At 34.8% G+C, this 23248-nt stretch overlaps 3 protein-coding genes and 1 non-coding gene across 4 annotated transcripts; 3 read left to right on the top strand and 1 right to left on the bottom strand.

Moving 5' to 3' along the window:
* The first annotated feature begins 3176 nt into the window (after window positions 1-3176).
* LOC140008327 (pyruvate kinase 1, cytosolic) lies at window positions 3177-10863 on the top strand. The gene is made up of 16 exons (XM_072052263.1): window positions 3177-3389; window positions 3539-3635; window positions 3831-3928; window positions 4567-4722; window positions 5679-5756; window positions 6000-6131; window positions 6400-6480; window positions 6604-6675; window positions 6774-6863; window positions 7238-7382; window positions 7525-7613; window positions 8223-8318; window positions 8421-8488; window positions 8599-8698; window positions 9829-9888; window positions 10489-10863. The coding sequence occupies exons 1-16, from the start codon at window positions 3321-3323 to the stop codon at window positions 10639-10641; spliced, it is 1584 nt and encodes a 527-aa protein (XP_071908364.1). The 5' UTR covers window positions 3177-3320; the 3' UTR covers window positions 10642-10863.
* Window positions 10864-13956: 3093 nt separating this feature from the next.
* TRNAR-UCU (transfer RNA arginine (anticodon UCU)) lies at window positions 13957-14029 on the top strand. The gene has a single exon. It is a non-coding gene; the product is annotated as a tRNA-Arg (tRNA).
* Window positions 14030-14135: 106 nt separating this feature from the next.
* On the bottom strand, window positions 14136-16382 carry LOC113694709 (uncharacterized). The gene has a single exon (XM_027213561.2). It carries the CDS (start codon window positions 15854-15856, stop codon window positions 14357-14359), a length of 1500 nt encoding a protein of 499 aa, XP_027069362.1. The 5' UTR covers window positions 15857-16382; the 3' UTR covers window positions 14136-14356.
* Window positions 16383-19179: 2797 nt separating this feature from the next.
* LOC140008326 (F-box protein PP2-A15-like) lies at window positions 19180-22921 on the top strand. The gene is made up of 3 exons (XM_072052262.1): window positions 19180-19855; window positions 20605-20723; window positions 22294-22921. The coding sequence occupies exons 1-3, from the start codon at window positions 19547-19549 to the stop codon at window positions 22751-22753; spliced, it is 888 nt and encodes a 295-aa protein (XP_071908363.1). The 5' UTR covers window positions 19180-19546; the 3' UTR covers window positions 22754-22921.
* Window positions 22922-23248: the final 327 nt, after the last annotated feature.

The raw sequence follows: 23248 nt of genomic DNA, 5'->3' as shown, positions 1-23248 counted from the left end.
TCAAATCTTAATCTTATTAAGGGTTTGATTTTACAAATTTTAGGGAATGCGAGTGAAATTGTTAGAATTTTAGGAGAGGTTTTTGAAATTATCCTTTCTTTTTATATACTACTATTTTTTTCTTTGCATGTTGGCGATCTTTTTTTTTTCCCTTTTTCTTTAGCTCTGGGGAAAATGTATGGATTAGTTATTTTTAGAAGTATTTTTAAAAATTTTTACTATAATAATGTATATAAAAAAAATTTACTGAAAAATATTTTTCATAGCGCTTTTTAACAGAGATTTCAAGTCTATCAAGCACAAATTGATATACAAGCTAGATTTGATGAGTTTTTGAATTCGAACGAAATGTTATTAAGTTGAATTAACTTCAAGTACGGAGTAAGTTATCTTTTAATCCTAATGTTTGCCTTTTCTCAAGAGTATTAATTGCACTTTGAGTTTTTTTTTTTTTTTTTATAATGGTACTCCGCTATTATAAAAACTTGTTCTCAAGCCACGCTCCATAGGTGGCAAATCAACCCATTTTATTAAATTTACCCATACTCGTCTATGAATAGATGGGCATGGGTATCTTAAATTTTTGCATATGGGTATAAATGGGTTACCCAATAATACCCATTTAATAAATGGGTATTATTGGGTAACCTATCAAACCCAATTAACCCATTTAAAATTGTCTTTTCCTAAGTCTCCTCTCTTCCCCCACCCATTTTTTTTTTCAGATTTTTCATTTTGTCATGATGTTAACTACTTTTGTTTTATAATTATTATTATTTGTTGGTTTTATCTTATCATTTTATTTTCTCTTTGCTTGTTAATTTGCTCCTTTTTCAGCATTATCAATTTATGATAAGTTTTAACCTCTTTTCCTATCTTTCCAAAATGAAATTTTAAATTTATACATGAAAAAAATGTTAGGGGTTCAAAATTTTTAGATTAAATTTTTATGTTAACTTTTATAGTACTTAGTTCAAATTTTTATATTATTATTATTCAATTATTAAATAGCATGTAATTTTGCGACATAAAGTACGGATAGGAAAAAATGATAATTAGGCTTATGAAACATTATAAGTAAATATTTAAAACTAATGATGGGTGCAAATGGCGGAATAAATTGATAATTCAGTTTGCAAAAATGAATTTAAATGAATTTACAAAAGTTAAAATAAATGGGTTATAAATGGGTAATTGGGTTACCCAATTCATTTTTTGACTTACCCATTTATACCCATCTAATTAAATGGATATAAATGGGTTGATTCATTTATACCCATTACCCATTTTACCTAACCCAAACCCGCCCAAATCACCCATTTTGACACCTCTACCACGCTCTAACGTTTGTGTAATCAATAAAAAAAATTATCGCAATTATATCTTTAAGAAGTTTTTTTTTTTGAATTTTATGAATTAAATTCTATTATGATGTAGATAATCATACACAAAAACGAAGATGATGGAATAAAGAAGAATGTGCGGGAGTTGAAAGTTAGCATGAGGGAGTTGTAGTTAGTTAACAACAGAATAGATAATTATTTTCTGATTCAAATAAGTATTTGCAATTGAGACAAATTTGCCCTTATTATTAAGGATATATTAGAAATTTTAAAGAATGACATTATTGTATGCTTACACTACACAATGACACTCTCATTCGTGTAATTTATAGATAAGGATTAATAGATAATAGATATTAAGTTAAATTTGAAAACACATAAAATTAATACCAAAAACATATTATTATTCTTCCGTGAATGGCGTCCGACAGTCCGAGGGAAAGCTGGTTTGTCCACTTTGGAGATTCTGCCGTCATACCTCATCCCCGGTACCAACCGTCGTACCGGCGGATTATGAAGGAAGTGTCATACATCGAAAAGGCAATGAATGTGTTAAAGCAAGTCGGAGATAAAGACAACTAGTAAATCCAACAACTTACAATTTCTCAACGGGTCAAAGCAAAAATTTTATGAAAAAAGTTTTGTATGGGCTGCCAATACCAATTCCGAGTTTTGGGTGCGAGCCAAACGGTCTCCGAATAAAGCCTAGCATCATTTTAAGCAGCTGGGTGGTCACCTTTTTTCTCCCCAAGAACAAATCTAAATTTTACAAGGAGAAAGTCGGAATGGGAGGCTTTGAACCCCATTATTGTTTTTCGATAATATTCTTACTAGCTTTTTTTTTTTTTGAAATAATATTTACTAGCCAAATTTGTGTGATATTTGGATAAAGCATTGTATTATATAGCTATGATCTACTAATACCAATAAATCCTTAATGTCTGGTCCGTATTACCCTTTCATATACTACTCTATTAGGTTAATTTTAACTCAAGACTATGATAGTTGATTTTAAAAATACTTTTAAAATATTTGATGAATATCATCTCATAAAATTAATAGTAGAAATTTGGTATCAAAAGCACTTTTAGCAAAAAATTCAAATTTGGTACTTTTAGAATAACTTTGATACTTAAAAAAAAAAATAAAACATCAAATTTAATTATTTTATCCTATATTATGAACTGAATAAATAGATAAATCCTTTTAACAATTTTAGATTACACATTATCCAATATAATAAATATTTATTGAACTATACCTTCAAATAATATATTTAAAAGCATTGAAGTACTTAATAAATATTTTTTAATAAATCATCACAACCCAAACGAGTCCAAAGAAGACAAGGGTGCTATTAAATCATTAGTTGGTCATGAGGGAGAGGTTTAAAGCTCTCATTGGGTTGGGTGTAGGTCAATGGATCAAATCCCTTAACTTACTTTTGTCTCTAAGATTTCTTAGAAAAAATTTCCAGCGACCGTAGAGGCATTCGTCTAGTTCAGTAGTTCAGTTCCATCTAGATTCCTCACTGATCTCTTCTCCTTAGTGTAAAGTAGGAGCAAATGTAGAATAAAAATTATCTATGTCACAAAAAAAAAAAAAAAGGGGAGACAAGGGTGCTGTTAAAAAAAAAAAAGGGAGAACGAAGGCAACGGTAACTCCGGGACCTAGAAATTCACCCAGAATTCTACCTTCTAGTATTTACAGCGAGAAAAGTAAAAACCGCCAGGGCCAGAAAAATTCCTTTGGGAAAAAGAAACCCCTCCTGACTTCTACCTCCCCCCGCTGCCTTTCTCTTTCACTAGCGTTCAAAGTCAGAAGAAGAACAAAAAGTGGCATCACGCATAATACTTGAATTGAACTACTACATTCTCCCTTTCTGGACACAGCCCGTTCTCTTCATCAGAAACTACTGAAAAATAAAAAAAAGGCTCGGTCGCGGATTCTTGTGAGCAGCAAACAAATTTTAAAAAAATGGTGTCGAATCATTTGTTACTGGAGGAACCCATAAGGATGGCCTCCATCCTTGAGCCATCCAAATCGGTCAGTCTCTTTTCTCTTTTCGGTTTTCGTTGTAGATCTAGCATGCCTTTTTTTTTTTTTGAATCTTTTGAAGAGAACAAGGTGAATAGATTTTTTGATAAAGCTGGTTTATTTGATATTGATGATTTATGTATTCTGTTGGCGGTCAGAGTTTTTTCCCAGCAATGACGAAGATTGTGGGAACATTGGGTCCACGTTCGCGATCCGTTGAGGTTATCTCTGGCTGTCTTCAAGCTGGGATGTCTGGTAATATTTTCGGCTTTTGCGTGTTATTTTTTATCTGTCTTTATGATCGTACCATTATTACTTTTCTCAAGGCAACAACTTAACTTGCAGGCTATATGAAATTGTGCATGATTGAAAAACAGGTTGTTTTAGTAAAGGATATTTTTCCTTTTGAATTCCATGCAAATTTTAACTGGACTGTGCTGTGATTTATAGTGGCAAGATTTGATTTTTCATGGGGAGACAAAGATTATCACCAAGAAACTTTGGAGAACCTGAGGGCTGCCGTCAAGACGACCAAAAAACTCTGTGCTGTAAGTTTTCTCTGTTTTTATGACATTGTTATTTGTTAATTTTGGGGTTGTTTAATTTCAATCGGGGGTTGATTTGATTTTTGCTGCTTTATGATGGCGAAATGCATGTAGTTGGAGTTTTGAGTCAAAAGTCAGGAAAAAAATGATTATGGTGCCAAAAGATTATGGAGTCTCTGAGTTTGACATTAGGTTCTACATTTTTTCGTTCTTATCCTTAATCTTACCTCTTTTGCTTCTAAATAGAATGAAGATATTGGGAGATTAAAGTATGGCTTGAAGCCTTGAAGAACTTCATACTGCTTTTCCATGCCCGTGTTAAGAACTTAATGATTTTCAATGTTTTTTTTTTGGTTTCTTCTTGAAAATTATGGGATATTTTCATTATCCTTTTTTTTTTTATTTATAGGGGAGATAGAATATAGTATGATTTGTCTCTACACAAAATTCGAAAACTTATGCATGTATGCAGCTCTAGACATGCATGAGCAGATGAATGTTTTATTTACCCCCCACCACCATCCCAAAAAAAAGCAGATGTCTGTTTTGTCTTTTCTCTAGCAGTTAAATGCAGGAATTAATGTGCATATGTAGGCAAAAGATGTTAAAGGCGGTTATGGTAGTTGACATCTTTTTTACAGGTCATGTTAGATACCGTGGGTCCGGAACTACAGGTTGTCAATAAAAGTGAGAATGCTATTTCACTTAAGGCAGATGCAACCGTTATTCTCACACCTGATCAAGGTCAGGAAGCGACTTCTGAAGTGTTGCCTATCAACTTTGCTGGACTTTCTAAGGTTAGGTCACTATCACTCATGCTTATACTCCATTTGTTGACATTTCCTTTTTGTCAAGTTTCTTTGGATCAGTTACATTGGTTAAATTCAAATCTATGTTTGAAGTTATTTACCATTATGAAAAACTTTTAAATGGAAAAATTTCCAAGCCGTAGTACAGAACATGAATAGAGTGCTTTGACTTTGACAAAATGGTATGATTTGACTGCTGTTTTCAGTTGTATAACGTTACAATTGTTTCTGTTCATATGCATGCGAGCTTGTATTTCTTCCTGTTTGTTGACCTTTGGCCATAAACTCTGTTCAATATAGTGCGTAGGGAATCATGTTCGTTTCTTCTAGGTTGTGGGTGTTCTTTGCACCTTAAGGCTGATATTTTAGGAACTCAGATTGCTTTCTCATATTAAAGGATAAAGAGAATGCCCACTAGTTGGGAAGGTTTTTATTGTGCTTTAAAAGAAGGTTCTGAACTGAGTTAGTTAGCAATTTGTATTTGGTAATGGCTTCTTGGATATTTTGTGCATTTTACCTTTTAAACTTTTCAAGGATCTTCTTAAATTATTTGTGTGTTGGTTTTGGAATTTGTTTGCTCGTGACCTTGTCATTTGGCTCAATCAGTCTGCAAACACATGAAATATGGGTAATAGATGAAAAAGTTATCTTAATATTTTAGATAAAATGTGGGCAAATTCGAGTGATATGGTGTATATGAATGGTGCTGCTAAGGATATTGATAAGTTTTTTCAATGTTGGGGCACAATGTCCATTGAAAATTATGGTTATACATTGTCATAAACCCTATTATAGTAAATTACGAGCTTGCTTAAACTTTGTGTGGAGTAAGTTAACATACTAGGAAAGCAGGACTATTTGTTTAAATTTCTATCAATTGATGATTTATGAGCTTTGTGCTTCCAGTATCTATGAAAAGTTATACCCGTGATCTTGTTTTGCAGGCTGTGAAGAAGGGAGACACCATTTTCATTGGCCAGTATTTGTTCACAGGAAGTGAAACAACCTCTGTTTGGCTGGAAGTATGCATAAGGCCTTTTAAATTCAAGCTATCTTTCTGATTTGACTTGTTTTATATGAGGCCGCTTCAGTTGGCTAGTAGTTTTAGCATTCTTATGATGTATTTATTGTTAATGTTTTGTTCTCTTCCCATTTTCTGGTTTTTCTTATCTACCTGTAGCTCATCTGTTTTCCTGTTGGCTAGCAACAAGAGGCCAGGCCTTTGTGCCTTTTATGTCTGACTAGGTGTTATTTCAATTGAGCAGGTAGATAAAGTGAATGGTGATGATGTAGTTTGTGTGATAAAGAACACTGCAACACTTACTGGGGCCCTATTCACACTTCATGCTTCTCAAATCCGAATTGATCTGCCAACTCTCACTGATAAGGACAAGGAGGTGAGTCTGAGAAGTCCATCATGCTATTATTACGTCATAGCAGTAATGTACTTCGTCATTAAACCCCATCATGCTTTATGCTTTCACTTTCTCTTCTTATGCCTTCCAATGGTTGGTCTTTATGTTTTGGGTTGTGCATCTGTCCATCTCTGAAGAATCCTCTCCCCCATTTTTGCTGAATATTTATTTATTTGGAAGCATTTTGAAAGAATCTCGGGTAATTTGAATACAAAGCCTGTCTTTTGGCTCATTCTTCAATTTTATTCAGGTTATAAGCACATGGGGCGTCCAGAACAAAATTGATTTTCTCTCACTGTCATATACACGTCATGCGGAAGATGTTCGTGAAGTAAGGGTTTTGTCTTATAAGATTTTAGTAGATTTTATGATATTACTTGTTTTTCTCCTCATGATTGACTCATCTAGATGTTCAGATACTGAGAGGTTTTTTTCTTTTTCTTCTTAAATTTAGGCCCGTGAAATCCTATCTAAGCTTGGTGATTTGAGCCAGACGCAAATCTTTGCAAAAATTGAAAATGTGGAGGTAGGAACCTTGTGCTTCCCAAGGACTTGATGTTGCATTCAAAACTAGGAATTTGATATGAATTTAATGGTTTGAACTCTTTGTTCTTTTCTCTGTAGGGTTTGACTCATTTTGATGAGATTCTACAAGAGGCAGATGGCATCATACTCTCCCGTGGGAACCTGGGCATAGATCTTCCTCCAGAGAAGGTAAATCTATATTTCCTCTAGAATGAGATTTTTAATGCATCGTGGTTGTTTTGCAAATTAAAGAGAAGCACATCTGAATCTACATTCTATTTAACTGGCTTTAAATCACAAATTCATCAGAACATACACTGCAAAGTCAAATATAATTTACTGTATATTACTGAATGGAAAATGGTTTGGGTCCAAGTACAAACTGATTCTACAAGCTTGGAGAAATTAGAAACAGTTGGCTCTAGAGTGGATGCTCTTGCTGCTGGAATTTAAATATGCTTTAACCATCCAATTGCTAAAAGACTAGTGGTTGAGTGAGTTATGTGATCAAACTTTTGTTCCACAAATCTGTTCTTTAGTTACAGACTTAATGTATTCTGCAGGTATTTCTGTTTCAAAAAGCTGCTGTCAATAAATGTAACATGGCTGGAAAGCCAGCTGTAGTAACCCGTGTTGTTGATAGTATGACTGACAATCTGAGGCCTACGCGTGCTGAAGCAACTGATGTCGCAAACGCTGTATTAGATGGTATTTCTCAATGTTTATCTCCTTTTTGTTTTGTTTTGGGTGATAAAAGGGTTGGGTCTGGTTTTTATTTGATTCCTTTTTGAACATTCTAACAGTTGAATGATTAGGTTTCCATCATTCTTTTTAATGTTTTAATTTGCAGGAACTGATGCAATTCTTCTCGGTGCTGAGACTCTACGAGGATTATATCCTGTTGAGACTATTTCTATTGTTGGCAAAATATGTGCAGAGGTAAAAGTTAATGGCATATGGACTAATAAATAAATAAATGTGTGTGTGTGTGAGAAATACATGTTATGACAAAAGAAGTTGGCTGGCAATTGCTACTACGATGTGATTACTCATTGCCGTATCTTCCTGGCTTAAATCTTGATTTGTTTTTGGCTAAAAGATCATCTTGTTAGGTATCTTTGTTAAGTGGTATGTGAGATATGTTTTAGTTTTTCAATTCCTTTTATATCTTCAATGTCTTGCTTTGAAAATCAGTCTTGTGGCTGCGTCATGCTAGATTTGGGATGTGAAGCTTGTAAATTGTACAACATACTTGCAGAAATATATTGAGTTGTTGTTGAAGCTATCAAACTAAAAGGTTTCTTCTATGATTATACTTTGGCGCAATTTGCATCTTAATGAAACTTCTTTGTGAGCCTGTCTTCGGAATCACCTGCTGTATAGCTAGTTATGCTAAGCTATTTCGAAATTTTTGTTTGATAAATCTGCATATGTTGTGATTTAGTTGGTAACTAGTTTTGCTTTATATTTTTGTTTTCTGTTATTTCAAATTTGCTTTTAAGTTGTCACTTCTTGTGTAACTACACCATCTTATAATGTTGGATGCAGGCCGAGAAGGTTTTCAATCAAGATCTATACTTCAAGAAGACTGTCAAGTATGTTGGAGAACCCATGACCCACTTGGAATCAATTGCTTCCTCTGCAGTATGTTCTTTTTGTTGCTAGTTTTGTACCTCACCTGTTCATTATTCCTCAGCAACTTCAATGCATTTAAACATGGATTTTGACAACTATTTCTCTGCCCAGGTACGGGCAGCTATTAAAGTCAAGGCATCTGTTATCATTTGTTTCACTTCATCTGGAAGGGCTGCAAGGTACTGTTACAGTTTTCATTCTATTTGTGTTTTTTTTTTTAATCTTGGGAATATTTCAACTTTTTGTGTATTGGTACTCAGGTTTTCAACTTTTGTTTTGGTTATTGCAGATTAATAGCAAAGTACAGGCCAACAATGCCGGTACTATCTGTTGTCATACCTCGACTTAAGACAAATCAATTGAAGTGGAGTTTCAGTGGTGCATTTGAGGTATGCTATTGAGAAACCTTTCTCTTTTTACTTGCAGTAAAAATGCTTGAGCTCAATTCATCTGATGAATGGTAAGTATCTATATGTGAAATGGTTTTAGTTTCTACTGTTCACTTATACATGGTGCGATGGTTTTGACTTGTCCTGATTGACCTTTGTACACGGTAAAAATGGTTTTAATTTCAAATTGACTAATGGAAAAAAACACACATGCATGTGCAACTTTGAAAATGTTGACAAAAAAAAATAATTGAGAGGTTTTATGGTGTAGATGTTGGTAATGGTTTAGTGTGATGTCTCTTACTATGTATTCATGGTTAATATTAGTCTAGGGGAAAATTTGAAGTCTAAAAATATAACACAAGAAAAAAAGGGTCAGCCAATGCACTTCAAATTAAAAATGGTTTTAATTTCAAATTGACTAGTGGGAAAAACACACATGCATGTGCAACTTTGAAAATGTTGACAAAAAAATAATTGAGAGGTTTTATGGTGTAGATATTGGTATTGTTTTACTGTGATGTCTCTTACCATGTACTCATGGTTAATATTAGTCTAGGGGAAAATTGAAGTCTAAAATATAACACAAGAAAAAAAAGGGTCAGCCAATGCACTTCAAATTAAAAATGGTTTTAATTTCAAATTGACTAGTGGGAAAAACACACATGCATGTGCAACTTTGAAAATGTTGACAAAAAAATAATTGAGAGGTTTTATGGTGTAGATATTGGTATTGGTTTAGTGTGATGTCTCTTACTATGTACTCATGGTTAATATTAGTCTAGGGGAAAATTTGAAGTCTAAAATATAACACAAGAAAAAAAAGGTCAGCCAATGCACTTCTGCTTTATGTAACCAAGATCCTTTCATTTGCATTTGTAAACGGGACTATGGTTATGTATCAAAATAATAGTCAAGCAAATTAAAAGAATGCCGACTCGCTAATAACTGATGGTTGGCAGTGTGGCAGAGATTTCATCATTTAGGGGTTTATTCGTCTCTTTCTTCTTCTTCATTACAACATATTTTTTCAGTTTAAGTTAATTGTCATTTTCCTTGCCTTGTTGTTTCGTGGCTTGGCTACCTGGCTGATGGAATAATTTCTGTTATTTTCAATTTCTGCATTTTAGGCAAGGCAATCACTCATTGTCCGAGGTCTCTTTCCTATGCTCGCTGATCCACGACATCCTGTGAGTTTTGCTTTCTTCACCTTTTCCTTCCCTGTCTGATTTGATGTGAACTAAATTGGAACGTATTTCTAACTCCTGAAACTAATCCTTTATCATTACCTCCGTGCAGAATTGTTTCTAATTCCTGATAGTATTAACTTTTTGCTTGCCCTTTCTGATTTTGATCTTCTGATGGACATTTTTTCTTTACCATACTGAGTCCTGGTTGCTATTTGCTGTTTAGCGATGTTATGACCAGCACTTGGCTTGTGATTATAGTCAGATGCATTGCGTACTCCATGGCTTTCTCATAGTTGAAATATTGTGGAAAGTCTCTAGTTATTCTTTTATTCTTGTTCTTCAGTCATCTATCCTAGGTTTCTGTTGTTGTTTGCATCCAGAAATGCTGCTGACAATCATATAATAACCCCAACTTTAGGTTTAGGTATTTGCCCGTGCTGGGCATGTCTAGACCTTAATCGCCTTAAATGTACAATTTCTCCCACTAAGGTGTGATTCATCATGCCGTTATGGCTATCAATATCGTTAGGCTATTATTATTCGAAGCAATAGGTTTTTGCGATCCTTTGAGTAAATTCTTGCTTTACACACATTCTGCAGGCGGAGTCAACAAATGCTACCAATGAGTCAGTTTTGAAGGTTGCACTTGACCATGGAAAGGCTTCAGGAGTCATAAAGTCACATGACCGAGTTGTTGTTTGTCAAAAAGTTGGAGATGCATCTGTCGTGAAGATTATTGAACTTGAAGACTAGCGTAGATGCTAGGTGGTTACTCTCAATTTTTTGAGCTACTTTTGCCCTCAATTTATGCTGTGTGGTTTTAAGACAGGCCATATAACTTGTCTTCGAATTTCATACCTCGGGGTTTAGTTGGCAGACTGCATCACGAAAACATGCATACATGTCAATTCTTGGTGGAAAGTTTATGCATTCTCGAATTCAAATAGCAACGTAGTTGTTTTCAACTTGTTTTAAGCAGGGTCGTGTCTTTTTGGATTCAATATCTGATTTGAGACTTTTCTTGTGCTTGTGGAATGGGGACATGCCAATATATTCCTCAACGTCATGGAATTGCACAAAATGGTGGTTGGCGGTGGCACGACAGCACGAGTGTGTAATTATATTCAGAATTCCACGACTCAAAAGGCACTAAAGCTGACGGTCCAAATAATTTAGGATCTATATGCTTTCTGAGGTTAATGTCCAACAAGACATTCGTGTTCTGTGTGCACTGTGTGGAAGTTGGGTTGCTAGGATGCCAATTGGTAGTGGTTCAGGGCTAAGCGGCTAATGTGTGTTGGGGAAACTTGGTACTGTCGGTACGGGAATTCTGCGTATCGCCGGTGGTGCCCCCCCCCCGGGCCCCATTTAGATTCCATACCTTTTGAATCCCGCTTGTCTTTTTCCCTTGCGCAAAGGAAAAAGAAAAAAAGTGGTCCAAACGTTCCATAACATTCCTCAATGTTTCCATTGAAAAGCCTTATATTTAAGGGATAATTGCAGAAACCTCCCCTGAGGTTTCTGATATTTGCACTGACCTCCTTTGTGGTTTGAAAAATTATAGTAACCTCCCCTGAGGTTACTAATCCTTTACAAATTCAGTCCAAATGATTAAAATATTATTCTAGGGAGTGAAATTAAAATTTTTTACCAAATTTGTTCTTTGTACTACATGTCCAATGAATGACAAAGTACTATAAATCAATTAACAATTAATAAATTTTAAGGAGCATAATTTATAGGCAAACACGCATTATTCATTTAAAGTATGTTGGCCTAATCAGTAACATCCTTCAGATTCTGGCTCAAAGGGACTAACCGCTCAACCCGTGTCACCAGGGGTGCAACCGCTCATGCTGGTCGAACGTGGTACGGTGCTTTGTGTTGCCATTGTGGTTAAGAAAATAAAGTTGCGCCTTCGCTAATAGCTATATCTTTTGGTGCAATGGTAAGCGTTTGATCCTGACAAAGTACCGGTTTTTTACGGGTATTTTATTTTCAAATATTTAATTTATGATAAATATATCAACATTTGTAAGTAAAATTCAAAAATTATTACAGTAATATTCTTGCAAAAAGGAAATCGATAGGTTATTTATTTAATATAAATTAAATATTTTTTTTAAAAAAATAAATGGCCCATAAAGTATTAATTTTTTATGGCTTTCATCCATTACACGAGTAAAGTATTCGCTCTTTATGCGTATTTTATTTTGAATCATTTAATTTATATTAAATACATAAATATTTGTAACTAAAATTGAAAAAGTGTTATATTAATATTTTTACGGAAGAGAGATTGGTAGGTTTTGTATTTAACAAAAATTAATTATTTGAAAGTAAAAATAAATATGCATTTGAGCGTAAATATTTATATTAAATTAAATGTTTGAAAATAAAATACCCTTAATGAACCGGTACTTTAAATAGTTACCGCCTCTTTATAGGTAAACACGCACTACTCATTTAAAGTACCGGTTTTTTACGAATATTTTACTTTCAAACATTTAATTTATGATAAATATATTAATATTTTTAAGTAAAATTCAAAAAGTGTTACAGTAATATTCTTGCAAAAAGAAAATCGGTAGGTTATTTATTTAATATAAATTAAATATTTTTTTTAAAAAAGAAATGACCCATAAAGTATTAATTCTTTATGGCTTTCATCCATTACATGAGTAAAGTATTGACTTTTTATGGGTATTTTATTTTGAATCATTTAATTTATGTTAAATACATAAATGTTTGTAACTAAAATTGAAAAAGTGTTATATTAATATTTTTACAGAAGAGAGGTTGGTAGTTTTTGTATTTAACAAAAATTAAATATTTGAAAGTAAATACAAATATGTATTTGAGTGTATATATTTGTATTAAATTAAATATTTGAAAGTAAAATACCCATAAAGAGCCGGTACTTTAAATAGGTAATGCGTATTTGTCTATAAATTATACTCTTTAAAGTTTATTAATTGTTAATTAATTTGTAATATTTTGTTATTCATTGGACATGTAGTACAAATGAAAAATTTGGTAAAAAATTCTAATTCACTCCCTAAAACAATATTTTAATCATTTGGACTGAATTTGTAAAGGATTAGTAACTTCATGGGAGGTTAGTATAATTTTTCAAACCACAGGGGAGGTCAATGCAAATATTAGAAACCTCAGGAAAGGTTTCTGCAATTATCCCTATATTTAATGAAACTCTCAAGAAGACAATTTCCTCTCCATATTAAAAGTTCCACCTTAAGCTAGGTGTTGTAGTTGGATGTAACAACATAAGAAAAAAAGGGCACGAGTGCAAGTCAAGCAAATGTAGAGCTTTTAGTCCTTTTTTTTTTTTTTTTTTTTGAAGGAAGAGCTTTTAGTCCGAATGAATGATTTTTAGTTCGGGTATTAGAGCTCTTAGTCCCTAAAATTTAGATAAACCAAATGTGGTCCTAAATGTTTTAGTTTTTATCCACATTTAGTTCTAATGATTGATTGATTTTTACCAATTACTGTCATAATCTATTTATGTGGCACCAACAAAATTTTAAAAAAATTAAAAAAAAAATAAAATAAAGGTGCTAGCTGTAATTTATAATAACATATGACTAATTATTCATATTCTGGTCATGTGAATAATTAGTTTTTTACCTAAATTTTTTTTTCAATTGAACTTTTGTATATTTCAAATTAACTCACATGATCAGCACATAAATAATTGGTCCTTTTTTGGCCAACAAATCAACAATATTAATTTCAAATTTTTAAATTCTTTTTTGGCCAACAATAATTGCTGGAATATAACAACATGTGACCGAATTCCATTAACAATTAGTAAAAATTAGCCAACAAGACTAAATGCACTTAAGGATTAAAACATTTGGGACTACGTTTGCTTTCCTTCAAAATTTAGGAATTAAAAGTGCTCACGCCCTAAACGTTCCAAATTTTAGGAATTGAAAGCGCTCATGCTGAGTCCAAAATTGCAATTCTTTGAGAATAATAAATTGAAATATGGTTATATCATTTATGCATCGTAAAAATATACAGAGCATAATTACATTGAACAAATGAGCGCCCATGGCCTAATGGATAAGGCGTCTGACTTCTAATCAGGCGATTGTGGGTTCGAGTCCCACTGGGCGTGCAACTGATGGATCTTTTTTGCAGAATTCTTGCAAATGTTAACTACTACCCAGTTCCTATTACCACACGAAGACTACAACTTGACTTTAAAAAGAAATTTTGGAATATGTCTCCAACAACCATTGGTGGTTTCCACCTACTGAGCGTGCAACTGATGGATTATTTTTGGAGAATTCTTCCAAAGGTTTAACTACTTCTCAGTTCCTATTACTACAAGAAGACTATATGACTTTCAAAATCTTTAAAAAGAAATTTTGGAATATGTCTACAACCACCATTGGTGGTTTCCACCTACTCTGACCCACTTTCGTCTAACCTACTGTACAATTCATCCTGTAATGGATGAAGGGTCGCTCTTCCTTGACGATTGATGCTGCTGCTGCTGGTAAACATCAAGCAACTCAAGCTCCTTCTGTCGGATTAGAAGCATCATTCTTTCATTCTCTAACCTTAATCTGTCATTGCTAAGCTTGTCCCTTTCCATTTCCCTTTCCTTCTTGCTACTGAATTTCACCCATTTTAATCTCTGCTTCTCAAGCTCAAAGGCTTCGCTTTGGAATCCCACATGCCTCTCCTCCAATTGCAACAGCCGATTTTTTATCCACTGCCTTTTCTCTGCCGAATTCTTGCTTTCATCTTGCAGCACTTTCACTAATTCAGTGCTCATTTGCTGAACCAAGGGGGAAAGAAAAATGCCTTTTCGCCGCCTCTTCCTCGCGCATCTTTCATCAGGGGTGTCATCATCTTCTTCGGGATGGCCGTGCTCACAACCGCTTCCTCCACCTTCAACTACATCATCCTCATACTCCTCATCGTCGTCGTCATCGTCGTCATCCTCATCATTATCTTCTTCAAAACTCCGCCCTTTAGTGGTTTTCGATCCCTCCACCTCACACCTGGCTAGATTAGGTGGAGTCGAGGCATTTTCTGATGTATGCAAACACCTTTGCTGCTGCTGCATCTGTGATGATGGCTCTACTCCTCCGACCTCAGTCGACTGCTGAGCAGCTCCACTGCTGCTAGCACCGCCAGTACCACCGTGACCACAACTATTATGATAAGCACACATTTCTCTGAAGAACAAGTGCTTAGAGCTCAACAATTTCTTCACTTCTTCCTTCATTTTGGCCGACAAATGGTCCATCGTATCAAGCAAACTCTGATTCTCCACAACTCTGCAAGCAGTCCCCTTTCCAAGAATATCATTTACCCTCTTGTACCTCTTATTCAAATCATTGAACTTATCCTCACACTGCTGTGGAGACACAAAGAACCCTCTCTCCATCATCGCCCTTGACACTGATTTCCACTTTCCCTTCTTCTGCAGAACACCGCCGGCCCCCTTCTTTTTCCCAGCAGGATCATTTCCTTCAGAGCCAACCTCATCACCGATGTAAAATACCACCATTATCAACAACCTCACCATATTATCAGTCCACTTCATTCTCTGCCAAGGAGGTATTTTTCTCATCCCATCAATATCAGCACTGTTTTCAGTGCCAAGCCCAGGCTCATCATCATCACTGGGTGCTAAAGCTTGGTTCTTGGCCTTAGCAGAAAAAGGGTAGGCTTGTTTTGAAGAAAGCTGAGCGTGTTGGGGGTGGTGGGGCTGGTCGGCCTCGTGATGGCCAAAGACAACCATTGGGTGGTGTGATGGCGGTGGTGGTGGTTGAAGCTGCTGTTGTGGTGGTTGTGGCTGCATGTGGTGTGGGTTCTGTGTGGTTTGCCCCTGGGGTAATTGGTGGTGCAGTGATATTTCCAGCCCTAGCATTCCTGAACCCATATTTGAATACATTCCTCCACCGGCAGCCATACCATCAGATTCCATACAGCTTACTTTTTTTCTTAAATAAAGTTATACATATATTTCTAAACTACTTCAAAAAAAAAAATGAAATCTTGAATATCCAAATTTAGCAAAAATCGCATGATCTAATACAAATACATTTATCCCAAATCTAAATGTTAAGCTAACAATAATAAGATTGATAATGAAATGTTAGAAGTTCAAAAAGAGAGAGAGAGAGAGAGAGAGAGAGAGAGAGAGAGTACCAAATTTGTAAAGTGAAACTTGGAGGAATACTCAAGAATGTGTTAGAAGGAAAGTAAGTGCTTTAATAACAGAAACTAGTTTTGGGCAGTGTTATAAAGCATCATTATAGAGAGAAAGATTGATAAAAAGAGAGAGAGAGGAGTTTTACCGGGGGTGCAATACCAGGAGTGATGCAGATGGATCGGGACGGGCGGAAGGAAGGAGCGTGCAGTCTATACAGGGGGAAGAGCAGCAGCCGGTTTTAGACAGTAGACGGACGCGAGACAGATATTAGGGGGGCTGGCAGTAAGACCGCCTGCCCATTGTTTTAGGCTTTCATTTCATCAGCTGCCTTGCCTTGTTAAAGGTGGTGGGATTGGAGGATTGAGTCCACAGGATTGTTGCAAAACAGTCGTCCCCCTTTGACGATTTTTGACCGTTCTTTGCTCTGTTTGTTTAACTAATAATAAATCCTAGCCGTTCATTCAGGGAGACTCGGCGGTGGGACCGGTGTAGAAACGTATAGGATTTTACACTGAGAGTTGAGAGAGTGCCGGTCGGTCAGAACTCACAACTGGGAAAACCCCCCCCCCCCTCCAAGCCGCAAACGTTTCAACGGATTCTACTGATCAATTAAATAAACTAGATAGAAAATTTTTTTTTTTTTCGATAACGATAATAATTGTATAATCTATTCTATTCATATCTATATACGAGAAGGAGAGCCTAAAAAGTATTGTATTAGAATCTAACAGATATACAGATTCAATTAAATCAAAGGGATATTTTAATATTATTTTTAAATTTTTTTAATTACAGAAAAAATTTGAACCCTATCTATGACCCAACACCCAACCGGCGGCGTTAAGTCCTCTTTGATAGCGACCGAGCAAAGCTTGGTGGTTTAGGAAACTTTTTTTCTTGTTTGCTTGTAAAAGTCTAAAGCTGGAGATAAAAGTGAAAAAAAAAAAAGGGTTTACTATTATTTGACCAACCGATACGTGACATGAAATCATAATGTCGCATTTGTGCGTGTGCGGTCAGTTTTCCTAATTCGGCCTCCTTTTGGTCCCACCAGAAGAGATTAAAAGAAAAAAGAAAAAAAAAATCATGGGACCGCAAAAGAAGATATGTAGCGTGGGCTGCGGGCGTGGACGTCTTTCCAAGTAGAATAATTTAAAAAGAAAAAAAAATCATAAGTTTGCCTAAAATGTGACCCAACGGAATTCAAAAGATGACATAAGGCCCTGTACAAGTTATCCAGACAGAACCAAGCTTACACCCCAAGAAAACGCCCGGTCTCTCGTACCTCTGGTTATTCGTGGAAAACTTGGAGGCCCCCCCCCCCCTCCCCCTCCCCCTTCTCTTTTATTGTTTTTATTTGCCCGATACACAATATAAATGTTTACTGCACACTCTCTCTCGATGTGTGTGCATTTATTAAAATATTTACAAATTTTTAATGATACTTGTTGAGATCAAATTTTTTTTAATGAGAATTGGTTTTATATTTTTTTAATACATACATAAAAAATTCGCATCATAATTAGCTAAATGGCCATGAATTATTTAAACAAAACCTATCCACAAAAATAAGTGATAATTTATTTATTTATAATTTAATGTAGAATACGTTCAAACATAAAAATTTCAGTACTTAACAACTAATTAACTTAAAATATTCATATTTCAAATTTCAAATTTCAATTTTATCAAACCTCACCTGAGCGTTTAATGCGCTCCTGTGTGATATAACACATTTGAGTTTTTCTTATTCTATACGATATAATTGTTTAATGTCCTATTTGATAACTCAATTTAACACTTAAATTTAATGATTTCATATTTTAACATGTTCAGACATGCTTGATAACAAAAACTAAAATATCTGAATTAATCAGGTAGCACTAAATGTTTCAAATAAAACTTACTTGATGTAATATACATTTAAATATATCTTAGATTTAATATCTAATAATTTAATAATTCAATAAATTTAAATTCCAAATTTTAGACTTCAAAATTCATTTATTACACACACGTGTCATATGTTAGCACAGCTATTAACTTCTGTGTCAGCCAAAAAAAAAATAATAAAAGGGATAATTTTAGAAACCTCCCTGAGGTTTTCAGAAATTTCATTGGGCTCCCTTAAAATTTGAAAATTACACTTACCTCCCTTGATTTGAAAATTATAATAACAAAATCTTAAAATAATATTGATTTGGTCAAATTTTTAAATGATTACCCAAAATGCCCTTGTATAATGAGTTTTAATTTATTTTTCTATACAATTATAAGATTATTTAGTATAATTATAAGGAAAGTATGCCAATTTTTTCATGTACATACCTACTATTTGATAAACAACTATAATAATAATTTTATCACTATGATATGATACTTTTAATGGTATTTAATTATAGATTTAGATTTTTAAGATAGAAAAAAATGTTGAAATAATTCATTTAAATTTTATTAATTTACAGACCGTTTGGATTAGCTGTTTTTGGGGGTGTTTTTGAAAAAATTTACTGTAACAATATATATGAAAATTTTTTACTATAAAAAATTTTTAAAATATTTGATATGTTGTATGGATGAAATATTTTTTGAGTTATTGTGTATTACTGTAGTATTGTATTTGAACAATTTGTTTTGAAAAAAATGGCCAATCCAAACGGTCATAATTTAGTAGTGATTTTGGGTAATTTTTTTGATTTATTGTTAATTTTTATACCAAAACATAGAAAATAAAAATCAGTAAAAGCATTAGATTACATATAAAATTAACTCGTAAAAAATTACTAGTTTGACATTTAATTACAATAGAAATTAAAGGCAATAGTGATAGTTCTATAGTTTTATTAACGAAAAAAAAATAAGAAGGGAAAAAATGAAAAAAAAAATTAAAACTCATTCTAAGTATAAGCATACCATATAAAGGAATTTCATTAAAATATTTAAGGGTAAAAGTATCATTTTAAATGACAAGGGATGTATATATAATTTTCCAAACCTTAGGAGAGCTTAGTGAAATTGATAGAAACCTCAGGGGAGTTTTCTGAAATTATCCCAAAACAAAAAGAGGAGACTCGGGTTTGTCTACGACCGAAATACAAATCATAGAACAATACCCAAGAAAAACAAGAAAGGACCGAAGTACAAGAACAATCTTCAACAAAAGAAATGGAAGAAATCGGTAACAGACGTGCCAAAAAAAAAGTAAAAGAAAATTCAATTTAATTCAACCGCCTTCCATAATCCACCTCCCTGAGTCTCGTTCTTCACCGCGCCCTCACAATTCACCCTTCCCGTGTCCGCCAATTTCCACCACCGCTATTCCCGGCGACGCCACGACCTCCCTTCACCCCGTCAGAAGTAAATACAAGAATCATGATTTGACCACCCCACGACCACCGTCCCAAAAGAAACGGGAAGTCCCCCGAGAAAGGGAAAAACAAAGGAGGAAGAAGAAAAGAATCTATGGGCGCATCGTTATCCAACTTAACGGAGAACGGAGCGGCGAACGGTGGACCAGGGTTGGGGGATATACCGGAAAGTTGCGTGGCGTGTGTTTTTTTATACTTAACCCCCCCTGAGATATGCAACTTGGCTCGCCTCAACCGCGCTTTCCGCGGCGCCGCTTCCTCCGATGCTGTCTGGGAAGCTAAGCTGCCACCTAACTACCAACAACTCCTTGAACTATTTCCTCCAGAACGCTACCAAAAATTATCCAAAAAAGACATCTTTGCTCTCCTCTCCCGCCCTGTCCTCTTTGACGATGGATATAAGGCATGTTCTTCTTTCATTTCCTTTGCTTTTATCTTTATCCTTTAATTATTCGTTTGTTTGCTCGGTTCTCGCTGTAGTCTTTGTGATTGTTATGGTTTATTTCCCCCTTGCGATTAGGATACGAAGGAATTGAACTTTTGTGCTTCTTTTTTTTCCCCTCGAGCTTTTGAGATTAATTGTTTCTTGAAAACTTTCTCCTGGATGCCTATTTGCTAGTGAGTACAGGTTTATGGGTGAAATCCTGAAAAGGTTAATTTGATTCAATGGGAAATCTGTTCTGCTGTGGGGTTTTCTTATTAGTACTAGTTTTATATTATTTTTCTACGTAATGTACTGATCTTTATTTTATTTTTGTCAAATATCAACTTCAATATATAGGTACTGATCTTTATTTGTTTACTGTACGTTTGTGTGACGTGCGGGTGTTGAGGAGTGAAATTGATTTTAAAAACTGAAATTTGAAGGAATAGGCGGGTGCCCATTTGCTGGATTAATAAAACTAGATGTGGGCTTGGTGTCATTTTTTTGGGGAAATAAATTGGAGTGAGGTGTCACTGCAACTTAGTATGAAGCTTGAGTTATGTTCTATTATGATGTGCTTTTGTTTAGATAGAAGCTGGAGTCTCGAGTGGATTTTGCTTAATTTTAAGGGAAAAGACAGTAGCATCACGTATATAAGTCTTTTATTTTGCAGTTAGGATGATTCTGTCTCTAATTTACGTGGTCTTTTTGACCTTGGAGAACTACAGGAAATATGGCTGGACAGGGTGACTGGAAGGGCTTGCATGTCTATCTCTGCAAAAGCGATGACCATTACGGGGATTGAAGACCGCAGATACTGGAACTGGATTCCTACTGATGAATCTAGGTAAGTTTCAAATAGTCGACCAAAGTGGTTCTGATGGTGAAGTTCTATTCCATTCTGGACAATTGAGATTGCCCTGTTCTCTTTGTTGTTTTTGATTTATTTAAGATTTGTCCAAGTATTGGAAAAATAATTTATTTAAAATTCCTTCATGTGTATTGAACTGGTCGTGCATATCTTATTTTCTTCTTAATGTCATGGTTTTGTCTCTTTAATCAGACAATGATTGTGTGTAGTTTGTTTTCGATGATGCTTCATAGTCTGGGAAATAGTTAATTAGATGCTTATTATCATACACTTTCCCCTTCGCATATCTTGCTCGCTAGTGGTGCAAACTAAATCCATTGTTTTCATTCTGTCAAATGTTGACTTTCTCATTGGAAGATATGTATTTTCTGTCCTTTTCTTGGCATAAAGAGAAGGTTTGGTTCTTGTCATGGTGTGTGTTCACTATCTTGTTGTCTTCTTCTCAATTAACATTTATGGAAAATCTCTGAGCACCTGATATTGAGCCTCTTGGATGAATTTATGCTTATGTATGGCACTGTTGAAGATCAAGGCTAGTTTTATCCATCCTTGAATTAATATTTTGCTGATTGATTGGAGACTGAAGAAAATTTAATGCTTTTATGGAGAAATCTTGTTCATTCGAAAAAAGGGACAGGAAAAGGGTGGGATTTTCAATCAAAGGTTGCATTTTGAGGAATATGAACAACAGCTTCGATGGGCTTATCTTTATTTCAGTTTAAGCTTCCTGATGAACTGTTGATACTCAATTTCTAATCATTGGTTCCTTCAGATCCATCTAGAGGACATATATTTAATTTTCTCATCAGCTGGTATAATGTTGTTGATCTTAGAAATCCTTGATCTTTTTGAAGTTGCTTTTTTAAGGATGCTTTGTCCATGCTAGTTCTTCACATTTGACAAATCAATTTTCTCGGAGTTTGTCTTACTAGTACTTAGACGTGCACCCTGAAAATGTCCAGTAGTGTACTTTAGACCTTCCTGTAACTGATGTTTTACATCTTTAGCTCCAGTTGCGAAAAGGGATTATCGGAGCCTGTAACATGCTTTAAGAGCTTGGCCATTGTAAATTGACATCAACGGTCGTTTGGATTAGAGAAACGTCGTTATCTCTTGGACGTGATGTTTATCTTAGTTGCATGTGGATGCGGTACTCAATGTAACTACATCAAATGTTTTATCTTTCTTGGGATGGGTGTTTGAGGAACTGAGCCAGTTGTCCTTTGCCATGTTTTGCATTCCATGTTGTGTTTGAGGCTTGAAATGTATCTTTACATATTTAAAAGCTTCGCCAGATGGTTTTGCCTTCATGTATCATCTTGCTTTTCTTCGACTGTAATGAGGAACTTTGGTTTAAAATCTGAAAAGTTGGGCTTGCAATTTGGTGCCTGATAGTGTCTAGATAAGAATATTTTTTGTATGCTGCTTCCACACTATTATTCACAGATGGGTTTACTTGGTTTGAAATCTTTTATTTTTCTATTGGCGGACAATAATGCTGAGCTGATATCGGAAAACTGTTCGGTTAAATGCCGTTAATTTGCAGATTTCAGGTTGTTGCATATCTGCAGCAAATATGGTGGTTTGAAGTGGATGGCATTGTGAAATTCCCCTTTCCACCTGATATCTACTCTCTGTCGTTTAGACTTCATCTTGGAAGGTCTTCTAAAAGGCTTTTACGACGTGTTTGCTATGATCATACTCATGGATGGGATATAAAACCAGTACGATTTGAATTGTCGACCTCAGATGGCCAACAAGCATCAAGCGAGTGCTGTTTGGATGACACTGAGCAGGAAGAGGCAACCGGGAGCCAGAAACGTGGATGCTGGGTTGACTATAAGGTTGGCGAGTTCATTATCAGTGGGTCTGATCCTGTTACTGAGGTCAGTTTTTCAATGAAACAGATAGATTGTACACATTCAAAAGGTGGGCTTTGTGTAGATTCAGTGTCCATTATGCCCAGTGATTTGGGAGAATGTCGAAGAAGAGGGGTTTTGAAGTGACCGGTGACTGGTGTATCACTACTGTATTTTCTAGTTTTATCATTGACCCAGAAAGTTTTAGTTGGGTTTTGTCATACAGCTTGTACACCTGGAAGCATTTCACAGATGTGATCTTTTACTGTTTTCCTAAAGGTACATGTCTTCTGGCTGTGTACCAGTTTTCATTCAGTTTTGCTCCAAAAATAGCTCTTTGTAGAAAGATCCAGAGTTGCCCTGTGTATCCCTTCTTTAAACCAGAAACAAGCTTTCTAACGGGTAAGCAAAGTGAATTTTGTAACTTCAACTGCCCACGTGTGGCATTTCAGAAAATTTTTGCCGTCTTGTTGGGACAAATGGCTATGTCATCTTACAAGCAGTACCGCATAACTTTTACAAATCTAAGTTTTCATTCTTTTTTTTTTTTTTTTTTGAGTATATGATACATTTAGATGGTATGTTGCTATTTTAATAAGTTTGTTTCGATGTTTAATCATTTGATTGGCGCGATAGTAAGTG

Source organism: Coffea arabica, chromosome 6c (assembly GCF_036785885.1).
Source record: "Coffea arabica cultivar ET-39 chromosome 6c, Coffea Arabica ET-39 HiFi, whole genome shotgun sequence".
Taxonomy (NCBI): Eukaryota; Viridiplantae; Streptophyta; class Magnoliopsida; order Gentianales; family Rubiaceae; genus Coffea; species Coffea arabica.
This window is presented reverse-complemented; position numbering and strand designations above follow the sequence as displayed.

Bases quoted from the DNA above. Each gene is read 5' to 3' on its own strand.
- LOC140008326 (XM_072052262.1), top strand. From the start codon at position 19,547: ATGGGCGCATCGTTATCCAACTTAACGGAGAACGGAGCGGCGAACGGT. The intron at 19,856-20,604 runs GCATGTTCTTCT...GGAGAACTACAG, and splicing joins TCTTTGACGATGGATATAAG to GAAATATGGCTGGACAGGGT. The intron at 20,724-22,293 runs GTAAGTTTCAAA...GTTAATTTGCAG, and splicing joins ATTCCTACTGATGAATCTAG to ATTTCAGGTTGTTGCATATC.
- LOC113694709 (XM_027213561.2), bottom strand. From the start codon at position 15,856: ATGGAATCTGATGGTATGGCTGCCGGTGGAGGAATGTATTCAAATATG.
- LOC140008327 (XM_072052263.1), top strand. From the start codon at position 3,321: ATGGTGTCGAATCATTTGTTACTGGAGGAACCCATAAGGATGGCCTCC. The intron at 4,723-5,678 runs GTTAGGTCACTA...CTTGTTTTGCAG, and splicing joins ACTTTGCTGGACTTTCTAAG to GCTGTGAAGAAGGGAGACAC. The intron at 9,889-10,488 runs GTGAGTTTTGCT...CACATTCTGCAG, and splicing joins TCGCTGATCCACGACATCCT to GCGGAGTCAACAAATGCTAC.